The sequence below is a fragment of the Leopardus geoffroyi genome, chromosome A3 (genome assembly GCF_018350155.1).
Source record: "Leopardus geoffroyi isolate Oge1 chromosome A3, O.geoffroyi_Oge1_pat1.0, whole genome shotgun sequence".
Lineage (NCBI taxonomy): Eukaryota > Metazoa > Chordata > Mammalia > Carnivora > Felidae > Leopardus > Leopardus geoffroyi.
In genome coordinates, this window is record NC_059336.1 from 23861134 (window position 1) to 23873919 (window position 12786).

The following is a 12786-nucleotide window of genomic DNA, read 5'->3' on the forward strand; positions in this document are numbered from 1 at the left end:
CAGACTGTCTTTGAGTTGCACTGGGTTGTTGAACCTCAGTTGCTGTGCTATTGTTTGTGTGTGTGTGTGTGTTTGTTTTCAATATATTTTTAGTTTCTTTCTTTCCTGTTAGGCTGCCAATAGTTACTTTTTGTTGTTGTAGGTATTCTTGCCTCAAGTTAGCCAGTCTTCCTCTTCTGATAGGCTATTTCTAATGTGATGCTAGTTTTGAAACTATTACTGCCCTTGTGAAGATTAAATGAAAGAAAAAGAGAGTAAATGGATTCTAAGATATGTACTAGTCATTAGAGGCGGCAGAAAAACAGTACAACTCTGGGACAAGATTATCAGGGTTCAGATCTCACCTATAAATCTAGTGGTTTGTAACTCTGGACAAGTTACTTCTCAAACACTCAGTTTCCTCATTTAAAAAGTCGGGACAGTAGGAAGACCAGCCTTGGACTACACCAAAAGAAAAATCTTTTGCATAGTGAAGGAAACCGTTAACAAAATAAAAAGGCAACCTACTGAATGGGAGGGAGAAGATATTGACAAATGATCTATATGATAAGAGGTTAATGTCCAAAGTCTATAAAGAACTTCTATGACTCAGCATTCCACCACAAATAAATAATCCAATTAAAAATGGGCAGAGGACCCAAATAGACATTTTGCCAAAAAAGACATGTAGATGGCCAACAGACACATGGAGAGATGTTCAGCCTCACTCATCGTCAGGGCAGTGCAAATCAAAACTACAGTGAGATAACACTTTACAGCTGTGAGAATGGCTAGCATCAAAAAGACAAGAAATAACAAGTGTTGGCGAGGCTGTGGAGAAAAAGGAACCCTCATGTACTGTTGGCAGGAATGTAAATTGGTATAGCCACTGTGGAAAACAGTATGGAGTTTCCTCAAAAAATTGAAAACAGAAATCCCATATGGTCCAGGAATTCCACTACTGGGTATTTACCCAAAAAATGAAAACACAAATTTGAAAATATATATGCATCTCTGTGTTTATTGCAGTATTATCTACAATAGCCAATATATGGAAGCAGCTGAAGTGTCCATTCGTAGATGAATGGATAAAGAAGGTGTGGTGTGTGTGTGTGTGTGTGTGTGTGTGTGTATATATATATATATATATGCATATGCAATGGAATATTACTCAGCCGTAAAAAGGATGAGATCTTGCCAGTTTCCACAACAAGGATGGACCTAGAGGGTATATGCTAAGTGAAATAAGTCAGAAAAATACAAATACCGTATGACTTCACTTATGTATGAAATCTAAAAAAACCAAATGAATAAACAAATAAAAAGCAGAAATAGCTTCATAAGTACACCGAACAAACTGATGGTTGCCAGAGGGGAGAGAGGTTGGGGGATGGGCAAAATGGCTGAGGGAGGAGTAGGAGATACAGGCTTCCAGTTTATGGAATGAATAAGTCATGGAGATAAAGGATACATCATAGAGAATATAGTCAAATTGGTATCGTAATAGGGTTGGATAGTGACAGATGGTAGCTACACTTGTGAACATAGCATAATGTATACTTTATGGTCTGAGAAAATCTGTGCCTTTTAAACCTCAGAAGGCAGGTGTATTAACAAACTACAGAATTTTCAAATAAATGAAGAATTCCATTACCTCACTATTGCTGTTGATGAATTAACCTCTGACGACACTTAAGCATCAAAACACACAGTGTCTTTTCAGGTGAGAGGCTGACATGAGTGATTTGATTAAGAAAATTTTATGGAAAAGGACTATTGAACTTTCCTTGGTTTGTTTCTGCTTTGGAATACATTCTGTATCATGTGAAGAAGCCAAGTCTTTTTCCATGACCTGTTTTTATTGTTATAAAGTATTATTTCTTAGGCACTAACTGGGTTCAGAGGTAAAATCACAGCATAAGCCAATCTCCTGGTTGGAAGGGATATTAAAGATCATGTAGTCAACTTGTCAGATAGCTGAGTTCTCACAAAGCATTTATTCACTCTTCAGAAGTAGGCACGTTCTGTGTCTTGGGCTTATTCATTCCATCATTCAAATCTTCAGAAACTTCTGCTAGAAAGTTATTGTTTTCAGTGTTCAGTGTTGAGTGATTCTTTCTTCCCCTGTGGCTTACCCATTGATTCTGACTCTTAACTCTTGGACAAATAGTCTAATTGCTTTCCTACAATATTTAAGGCAACTCACCTGTTTTTCTCCAGGTTATAGATCTTCTGATCTTTCATCTCTTCCTTTTGTCTCTTAAAATATAATATTCAGGGCACATAGGTAGCTCAGTCAGTAGAGCGTCCAACTTTGGCTCAGGTCATGATCTCGCAGTTCATGGGTTCAAGCCCCACATCAGGCTCACTGCTGTCAGCCTATCAGTGCAGAGCCTGCTTCAGATCCTCTGTTCCCCTCTCTCTGCCCCTACCTGCTTGCACTCTCCCACCCAAAATAAGTAAATATTAAAAAATAGATATGTATATATAAAATGATATTCAAAACTATGGACAGTATTTCAAGCAGAGTCTGACCTGTGCTGAATGGAACAAAAATGTCACTTTGCACATTGAAGATACTGTATTTCCATTACTGTATCTAAAATCACATTTATTTGGGGGGTAACCTCATCATTACCTTGACATCCTTTGAAGTCAGTTGTCAACTTAAGCCTATAAGGCTTTTTCACATGTAAATGGGCATGACTCACCTATCTTGTACCTACAGTTCTTTCAGACCCAAGGGCAGGACCTTAGGTTTATCCCTGTTCAAATTCATTCTGTTAGATTCAGCCCATTGAAACGGTCTCCTGGAGTATTTTTGGTTCATGGTAGGGTCATCCAGCATATTTGTCTTCCTGCCCAGCCCCTTGTCATCTGCAAATTTGGTAAGTATGTTTTCTTTTCTACATCTTTAGTTGTTAACAGAGATGTTGACACAGGCCAGGCTGGAATCATTCCATTGTGCCATACGATTGCTAGTAGATTTTAACGGGCAGGATTAATTGTCAGTTTAGATTGACTATTCCATAACTATAGCAGGAATTATCTTTTGGTAAGTAGCCCAGTTGTAGCTGCTTAAAAATTTAAATAAGAGATAATATGGGGCGCCCAGGTGGTTCAGTTGGTTTAGTGTCTGATTTCGGCTCAGGTCATGATCTCACGGTTCGTGGGTTCGTGCCCTGCATTGGGCTCTGTGCTGACGGCTCAGAGCCTGGAGCCTGCTTCAGATTCTGTGTCTCCCTCTCTCTCTGCCCTTCCCTTGCTCGCGCTGTCTCTCTCTCTCCCTCAAAAATAAAGATTAAAAAAAATTTTTTTTAATTTAAATAAGAGATAATAGAAATAGGGATGTTCATTGAGATTAGGAACTAGTTTGGAAAGTTGATGACCCTGTTTATATTCTTATATATAATTAAGTATAATATTATATTTACTAATTAATAAAATAAAATATAATTCTTATATTCTTATGGAAGGTCTTAAGAAGAGAGCTTTATGGGCTAATTAGAGGCAATGTGGTATAGGAGAAGCCCTAAACTTTGCCCTGAGATGTTTTATTCACTTACTTATTTAGCAAATAATTACTAAGTGCCTACTATACTTAAGCCCTGGATATAGAATGGTTAAAAATAAAAAAAAAATTCAGGCTTCATCTTTGCCTTCAGTGGAACTTATATTCTCATGGGGGGAATGATTTGATAATTACATAGGTAAAATCATCATACTTTCTGTGATCTGTGTTCTAGGTAGGTGCCATGCCTAGACACACACCTTGTGTGTATTGTGTATGACAAACAACACAAGTCATATATTTAATTTAAACACTTCTAGTAGCTCCATTTTAAAAAGTAAAAAGAAAATATTCTGAAATTAATTTTAATAGAAGGTTTTATTTAACTCAGTTATATTTAACTCCGCTTATATCTGAAATAATATGTAAGCATGTAAGCAGTATAAAAAAATTTGAGATATTTGTAGTCTTTTTGTTGAACTAGATCTTCAAATCTTAAACTTATACCACATGTTAGTTGGAACCGGTCACATTTAATTTTTTTTTTTTTTTTTTTTTTTTCAACGTTTATTTATTTTTGGGACAGAGAGAGACAGAGCATGAACGGGGGAGGGGCAGAGAGAGAGGGAGACACAGAATTGGAAACAGGCTCCAGGCTCTGAGCCATCAGCCCAGAGCCTGACGCGGGGCTCGAACTCACGGGCTGCGAGACCGTGACCTGGCTGAAGTCGGACGCCCAACCGACTGCGCCACCCAGGCGCCCCAGAACCGGTCACATTTAAAGTGCCTAATAGCCACACGTAGCTAATAGCTTCTGTGTTGGACAGCACAGCATTATACCCATCTTTACAGACTACTCTATGGTATTGGGCAAATTACTTTCCATCTTTAGGACTCCTGTTTTCATTCAGTAAAATGACGGATTTTGACTTGCTTATCTTCTAACAATTAAATGTGTGTCCTTTTCATGTATGAGAGTGCCTTCTGAGGTACTGTAAATAATCTCTCTCTTGATCTGGGTGTTGCTTACATGGCTATATATAACATGTAAACATCCATTAAGCTATATACTTAAGATTTGTGTGCTTTACAGTATCTATGTTATACCTCAATAAAAGTGTTGTCGTTTTTTTTTTTTTTTTTTTTCAACGTTTATTTATTTTTGGGACAGAGAGAGACAGAGCATGAACGGGGGAGGGGCAGAGAGAGAGGGAGACACAGAATCGGAAACAGGCTCCAGGCTCCGAGCCATCAGCCCAGAGCCCGACGCTGGGCTCGAACTCACGGACCGCGAGATCGTGACCTGGCTGAAGTCGGACGCTTAACCGACTGCGCCACCCAGGCGCCCCTGTTGTCGTTTTTTTTAATAAGATCATTTCCAGTTTTTTTGATTGTGTTCTTTGCTGAAATTACCCATTACACATGTGTGATATAAAAAATGCAAACAACCAGTTACTCTTTATGTCTTTTTCCCATCCAGGATGTGTCTAGTCCGAATGAAACAGGAAGGCCGGAGTGGGAAATACATGTGTCGTATCATAGTTCATTTCATGTGGGAGGATGTTGAGCAGCGTGGCAGAGTCATGGGGGTAAGTAAATGCTATCAGATTCTGATCCTGGACAACTCCAATGAGGGATTGCCTGACTTGAGTTGAAGTTTTATCTGTGCTAGAAGGGCTTTGCTTTTAGATTTCTGTGTAATGCTGCCTAATGTCAAGTGGTAATTCAGCTAGAGTTGCTTCTGCTTCTGTGGAGACTGACATGCCGTGGACACTTTATGTGTTTGCACACATTATTATGGTTTGTCAATGTGAGGACATCCTGTGCATGGAAATGAAATTAAGCCCAAATAATGGTGGTAGGAGGGAAGGGATGGGTTTGTTGAATGGAGGAAATCAGATAATAATTGAATTTTAGGACACTATGCCTTTGACACCAATTCAGTGTTTGAACCAGTTCTCCTCTAAATTAGTTTTGATGGAAATACCCTGGCATTGGGCCTACACTGTCCTCAGGAACTGTAAAACAAGTCCTTGATCGCTTAACCTAGACTAATTCAGCATCGTATCTGCTGAAAATGTACATTAGTACATTTAATAATTAACCTGAGAAAGGAGAATATATAGCATGTATATAACATAGAAGGTAATGATAATAGAAACATGACACCAAAACATTAGAATACAGTTGGTTATACAAAGAGTAATCTTTTCCTTTGTATGTTATGTGTTTTTGTGTCTAGACCATATTTTAATAGATCGTAATCCTTGTTTTTTTCCCATTTCATTGCCTCCCAGTTGGGACCATCTAAAGCAGAACCATCAGAAGGGGTCATGAAATGGGTTAATTTATTTTTTGTTTTTGTTTTTGGTTTTTTTTTTTCATTACAAAGTTCTCCCTATGGACTGAGGAGTAAACAAAGTTTATGTATGTATTATAAAACTCATACATATTCATAGAATAAAAATCAAAGAGTAACAAGCATTTAATGTAGGAACAAGTGTCTCTTACCCAGGCGAGCTCCCCCAGAGTAACCTTTGTTAATAGTTGATGTGTATCCTTCTGGTTGTTTTCTATACAAATGCAAATGTATAAATGTATATTCTTTTAACACAACACAGATGGGCTTCTACTACACACAGTTTTGCATCTTGGCTTTTTAACTTAATATATATTAGATATGTTTTTACTTTACAATTATTTTTAAAATTCAAAATATTTTAACTGAGATTGAAATCTCCATACTCCTCAATCTCATTCCTGGCCAGTTATCTCCTTTCAAGAAGTAGTTACTGATCCATTTTAGTGTATATCTTTTAAGGCTTTTTTCTGTGTAATTTTCTTATAGAAAATATGTAGTATTGGTTTTGTGTTTATATATTTTATTATACATGATATCATCCTCTATGTGCTAATGTGTAATAAATATGTACTTAGTTTTTTCACTCAACAATATGTCTTGGAGGTTTTTCCATGTTGCATAGGAGTTAAGTGGGAGGTTGTCCCCCATGTTTTATTTATAGTAATTATTTTCACACACTCCTATCTTAGTGTCTGATGGTATCATGTGCTTACTCTTTGTAAAATTGTGGTCTTTGAGAGTAAATCATGGAAACGATGGTTGCCCCTTGAGAGCATATTTCCAAATTCTCATGTCTTTGGAGGAACTGCATATATAGGAAGCACAGTGGACATGGGTTTGTTTTTAGATGTCTTCAATAACATTTACATGCCTTTCTCTGGGACAATAGAACATTGGCATTTATGTTCATTCTAAGATGATAGCATATGTCAGAGTTTTAGCTGCTATCATCATCATTATCATTTGTTTTGGAGATAGTGTGGATTGACTGTCTTTGTAATTGTGTTCTTTGGTTCCTTGTTCATGTGACTAAACTTTCTGCTGTCTTTGCTGCCCAGAATGGATCGTCAGCCTTTAAGCTATATGTGCAGCTTGGTGTTCTGCATGCCCTCAAGTATTTACTGTCCAACGCTGTGGCAGCACACAGTGGACATGGGTGGTGCTGCTAGTTTCAGATCACTTAATGGTAACCAGTGACACCTCTGGCCAGCCAGAGCCTTGGCTGTCTGACATACAGTGACAGTAGCTCGTCTATTAGTTAGCTTGTTTTTCTTATCACTATTGACTAAACCTTGCTGGACATTGGACTGCTGGAGCCATGTGGGCCACAGCTGTCTACAACGTGAATAGCTTCATGAACCATAGGTACTGACTCTTGAACTACAGAAACCTCTTAGTTATTACCCTTCCACCATGAATTTCCTTTGGACCTCCATATATATCTCCATCACAATCTCCAACACTTTGAACCTTCTTCTGTGTTACTTTATAATGTCACTTTTACTTGACTGCATGCTTAACGAAGGCAGGAGACCTGTCTTAATACTTTTTTGCTTACATAGTAAACATCAGATGAATAAATACTTGTTGAATGAATGAATTGAACTTAAGCCTCTGGAATTCTATTTTAAAGCCAACTTATCAGATAGATGACACTTGATTTATTTGTTTCTAGTCCACATACACATCAGTGCAGTCCTGCAGGACTTAGTTTTTCCTCCGCACCCCCCTTCCCATTTTATCCAACCATTCTTCTTTCTGAATTGTTCTAGATATGGTGTTGCCCTACAGAGAAGTGTGTTAGATCAGTGTCTCACTTTTTATGTGCCTGTAGTCCACCTGAGGATCTTGTTAAAATACAGATTCTGATTCTGTAGGTTGGGGTGGAGCCAGAGACAGAGAGTCTACATTTCTAGAGAGCTTCAAGTGATGCCAGTGCCACAGGTGGAGCAGGGTGAGAATGGGGCAACCACACTTTGAATAGTAAAGTTTTCGATGATCCATAACACTCTCACAAGTTACAGACTTGTGAGTTCACCTGCATGAAGAGAAACGCCAAGCCCCAGTTTAGTTACAAAGACTATAAATAAAAGATGGTGGTTTAAAAATAACAGAGGTTTGGAAGAGTTGGGAAATTACTATTATTGCTTTTCTGTTATAATTGACTTGATCCTCCCCCACCCAACTCATGGTATAAACAGGCAGACACCCTTTATGCAGGCAAGAAAATTGTTAACTACTTCTCTGTTGTGAGTGTGATTGTATGTATAGAGGGGTTCTCAGACTTCTGTGTGCGTACAGCCTACAAAAATGGGAAAGTTAGGGACATGTGGCTGGAGAAAGTAGTAGGGAGCCAGTGTGGCTTTGTTCTGACCCTGGCTGCCAAGTCTTTCCTCCTCTGTGCTTCAATGTCCTTTAAAAAAATGTGGATTATTGGGGTGCTTTGAAAATCTGTGATTTGAAGGTGGTAATTTGTAAATCTTTCTCTGTGTAATTTGACATCCCAGGTGTACATCTTTAAGAAAACTCATATAAAAAGTAGAATTCATAAGACTGATCAACGAAGTGGTGATTTTTTACATGCCAAAGAATTCTTAGAGGCTATTACTTTGAGTGGAGCCATTTGCAATTAATGATGAATCAGAAATTTGAATCAAGAACTCCCTTGAAATTAGAATTGCAGTCTCATTTGGTGAGGACATTTTCATTTAAAACATTTTTGCTTTTTATCGGCTTTTAGGAGCCCAACTATTGTGAAAAACAAGGCAGACTCATATATCATTAGTGAAGTCGGTATAAAATGTAAGTGTTAAATTTGAGGTTACAAAAATCACATCAATAATTTAGAGCGTTCTAACTAAAAAAAAAATTATTTGGGATTTAAACATATAAATTAGCTGTGGAAATAAAGTTCATTATATCACCTCATCTGGTCTTGTTTTATTTCATTAACTGGTTCTTAAAAACCTTTGTGAGCTGAGTTGCAGCTGAAGAGGTTGGAGACCATTTTTCCTTGGGCCCTTGCCTCACTCCTGAGTGTTGGTAAGAGTAGAGAACTAAGACTTGACGCAGCTGTAAAAACAGACAGCGCCTTTGGCCTCAGCAATTTCTCCTGGTGCAGGCACATTTCAGATGTAAATTTCACTTTCTGCCTCTCCTACTAATGAAGTAAGTTTCTTTTGCTGGGTTTGCAGCCAGGTGTGTCCAGTCTTGTGGCTAACCGGGGCGCTTTAGTTAATTTTTCCATTTGTGACATTTCAACCAAACTTAAAAAACAAACATAAAAATTAGCTCAAGGCAGTGGCTCAAAGTGTTAATGGTAACCTTAGGCTGGCTAAACGACTTCCTCTCAGTTCTGCCCTGCCAGACATCTCCACCTTGTGGCTTACAATGAGCAGGTTTAAGCTTTCCAAGCTTTGGAGACTGGTGGGAAGGAGTAGGTAAGAAATTCCAAGTTTATCCTTATCAGTGGTCCCTGGCATGCCAGGTGTCTCCTCTGGACTTCAGATGATTTCTTGCTAGCACCTTTCCAGAATAAGGATGAACCTCTCATCACCTCAAGGTCTTCTGTTCTCTTCTGTAACAGAGCTGCTTCATGGGGTGGTGCAAAGGGCCTAGAAAGAGGTGGAGGAGCTGTGGGCTGAACTGGACTCCTTTGTAAAATTCTACTTTGCTTTTTAGAACCAGCATTTTGCTTTGCAAGGTCCTCTGTGATCATACTCCAGACTACCTTTCCAAACTCATTTCCTCTAGCTCTTTGTGAACTGTAAATATGTGAAACCTTCTAGCACATGTGCCTGGCACATAGGAAGTACTCAATGAGCATCACATTCCATCCTTGCTTCACATACTCTTCACCCCAGCCAAGCTGAATGCCTTGGTCTTCCTGTCTTGTGTCTTTCCCCATGCGATACTACTCTAGGTTGCCTAAACACCATAGCCCCAATTCCTTTACATCCCTCCACCCCATACTAGAAGACAATCCCAGTTGTCCCTAGCTGGAAGTACTTTAGTAATTTATATGTGCCCTTCTTCTGGCTCTTACTATTTTGTATCATTGTTACTAGTGTGTATTGACTGTCATCCAGGTGAATTGCCTGGGGGCTGCATCAGTTGTATCCTTTGTATTCTCCAAAGTGCTTGTCATTGCCCCTTGGCTGAATGCTTGCCCAGTAAATAACTGATAACAGAAGACCATTCTGGAAGCCCACTGGATGTATTGGAAAAAGTGTGGTGGAGAGGTATCCTTTTTCATTTTGAACATATGTGTTTGCTCTGTTAGTCTTAAATATTGGAAGAAAAAGAAATGAGAAATTGTTTCCTTTACCCTCAGTTTTTTTTCTTTTTCTTTTTCCATGCTTTCTGATCTTCTAATAGATTTGACTTAAAAAACAATTTATACATGAGGCATTTTATGTTTTTAAACTAACAAAGATTTTAAATCTATAAAGGATGGTAAAAATAAGAATTACACATACTTTAGTTTTTCTGGAAATTTTCTTCCAGGCTGCTGTAATTCCATTCCCTTCTCCTTCCTACCTCCCCACAAAAATCTTCAAACTTCTGTTTTATTACCAGGAGGTAAAAATTTTGCTATCCTTTGCATCTCTAGGTCAGAATTAAAACTCGCTGCCAAAGGTATTGTTTAAAAGGCAAGGACCACTTTAAGGGTATAGTTTTGCTGCCAATGATATGAATAGTGGAGTGTAAATACAGAGCAATTCTTTGGGCTTGAGGCCTTTAAAATAAGACATGTTTGGGGCGCCTGGGTGACTCAGTCGTTTAAGCGTCCGACTTTGGCTCAGGACATGATCTCACAGTTTGTGAGTTCGAGGCCTGCGTCTGTGCTGACAGCTCAGAGCCTGGAGCCTGCATTGGATTCTGTGTCACTCTCTGTCTCTGCCCCTCCCCCGCTTGTGCTCTGTCTCTCTCTCTCTCTCAAAAATAAATGAATATTAAAAAAAAAAAATGTAGGGGCGCCTGGGTGGCTCAGTCGGTTGGGCGGCCGACTTCGGCTCGGGTCATGATCTTGTGGTCCGTGAGTTCGAGCCCCGCGTTGGGCTCTGTGCTGACAGCTCAGAGCCTGGAGCCTGTTTCGGATTCTGTGTCTCCCTCTCTCTGACCCTCCCCCGTTCATGCTCTGTCTCTCTCTGTCTCAAAAATAAATAAACGTTAAAAAAAATTTTTTTTTTAATAAAAAATAAAAAAATTATTTTTATTTATTTATGTATTTATTTATTTAAATATATGAAATTTATTGTCAAATTGGTTTCCATACAACACCCAGTGCTCATCCCAAAAGATGCCCTCTTCAATACCCATCACCCACCCTCCCCTCCCTCCCACCCTCCATCAGCCCTCAGTTTGTTCTCAGTTTTTAAGGCTCTCTCCCACTCTAACCTCTCTTTTAATTAGCAATAATCGCGCCTCGGATAAACCTCATTGGCTACGATACTGCCACTGCGCAAAAGCTTCTAACCTCTCTTTAAAATTTTTTTTTTTAAATAAGACATGTTCTCAGAAATCAGTCCTTCTTTTGGGAAGTTTTTTTTTTTTGTTGTTGTTTTTTTTTTTTTTTTTAAATTTTTTTTTTTTTTTCAACGTTTATTTATTTTTGGAACAGAGAGAGACAGAGCATGAACAGGGGAGGGGCAGAGAGAGAGGGAGACACAGAATCGGAAACAGGCTCCAGGCTCTGAGCCATCAGCCCAGAGCCCGACGCGGGGCTCGAACTCACGGACCGCGAGATCGTGACCTGGCTGAAGTCGGACGCTTAACCGACTGCGCCACCCAGGCGCCCCGGTTTTTGTTTTTAAATATCCTAAGCTGGGGGATACCTGGGTGGCTAGTCTTTTAGGTGTTGGATTCTTGATTTCTGCTCAGATCATGATCCCAGAGTCATAAGGCTCTGTGCTGGGTGTGGAGCCTGCTTGGTATTCTCTCTCTCTCCCTCTGTCCCTTCCCCACTCACATGTGCATGGACACTCATGTGCACGCGCTCTCTCTCTCTCAAAAAAAAAAAAAAAATTAAATGTCCTAAGCTGTTGGAGTGGATATTTGTTTATTAGGTGAGAGAAGCCTAAATTCTTAGAAGGCAGAGCAATTTCATTTTGGGATTGGCTCATGAACTTTAACAGGGTCCAACTGAGATGTATCTTTAATAGATGCATTCTTTACACAAGTTTCCTAACCTCAGGTCTTAAGAGGTAGCAAGAGCGCTTGGAGTACATGCTTTAGGCAGTTTTGTCACTGATCAGATGCCTGGGAGCACACATTTGGAATGCCAGTCTGATGGCTTGGTTGGCCTGTCCTTCTGGGTTGCATATTGGACTCACTTTATTTCAGGGATTGTCCCTGAAAAAGAAGTTCTAAACCTTTCTGAATTGAATCTAATTCTATCTATGCACACGATCATTTATCTCTCTCATGGCTGTTTTTACATCCAGTTATAGATTGTGAATTAACTGAGGTCTGATTCTTATTTGTTTATCTTTGTATGCCTATGGTACCTAAAATGGAGCTTTATACTCAGTAGGCATTAAGTAAATGTTTCTTGACTGAGTAAATCGGTAAGTGAATATGATCCCCTTTGTTATCTTCAGTTTCCCTCATGGAATTTCTGTAGGAGAAAGACAGTGAACTATTTCCATTTTGAAAGCCCTGGCTGCCTTGGTGCATGGACACCTATGATACACTTCTTAAATACTCTTCATACTCCCAATTCAGTTCATCATTTCAGAACTGTTTACCTCTCCAACCTATCGTGTATATATATATATATATATATATATATATATATATGTATATATATATATACACACACACACACGATATATATATATATATATATATATGTATGGATATATATATATATATGTATATATGTATGTGTGTATATATATATTCATTCATTCATTCATTCATTTATTGCCTC

The 12786-nt window shown here is 38.8% G+C and overlaps 1 protein-coding gene and 1 pseudogene across 7 annotated transcripts in view; one reads left to right on the plus strand and one right to left on the minus strand.

Annotated features, from left to right (window-relative positions):
* Positions 1-12786, plus strand: part of LOC123579567 (ubiquinol-cytochrome-c reductase complex assembly factor 1) — a 104075-nt gene that overhangs the window by 53959 nt on the left and 37330 nt on the right. For all 7 annotated transcript variants that reach the window (XM_045443618.1, XM_045443620.1, XM_045443623.1 and 4 more), the window contains one exon: positions 4971-5079. In XM_045443618.1, the coding sequence (XP_045299574.1) occupies positions 4971-5079 (109 nt within the window). The remainder of the gene's footprint in view (positions 1-4970; positions 5080-12786) is intronic.
* On the minus strand, positions 11225-11324 carry LOC123581821 (annotated as a pseudogene).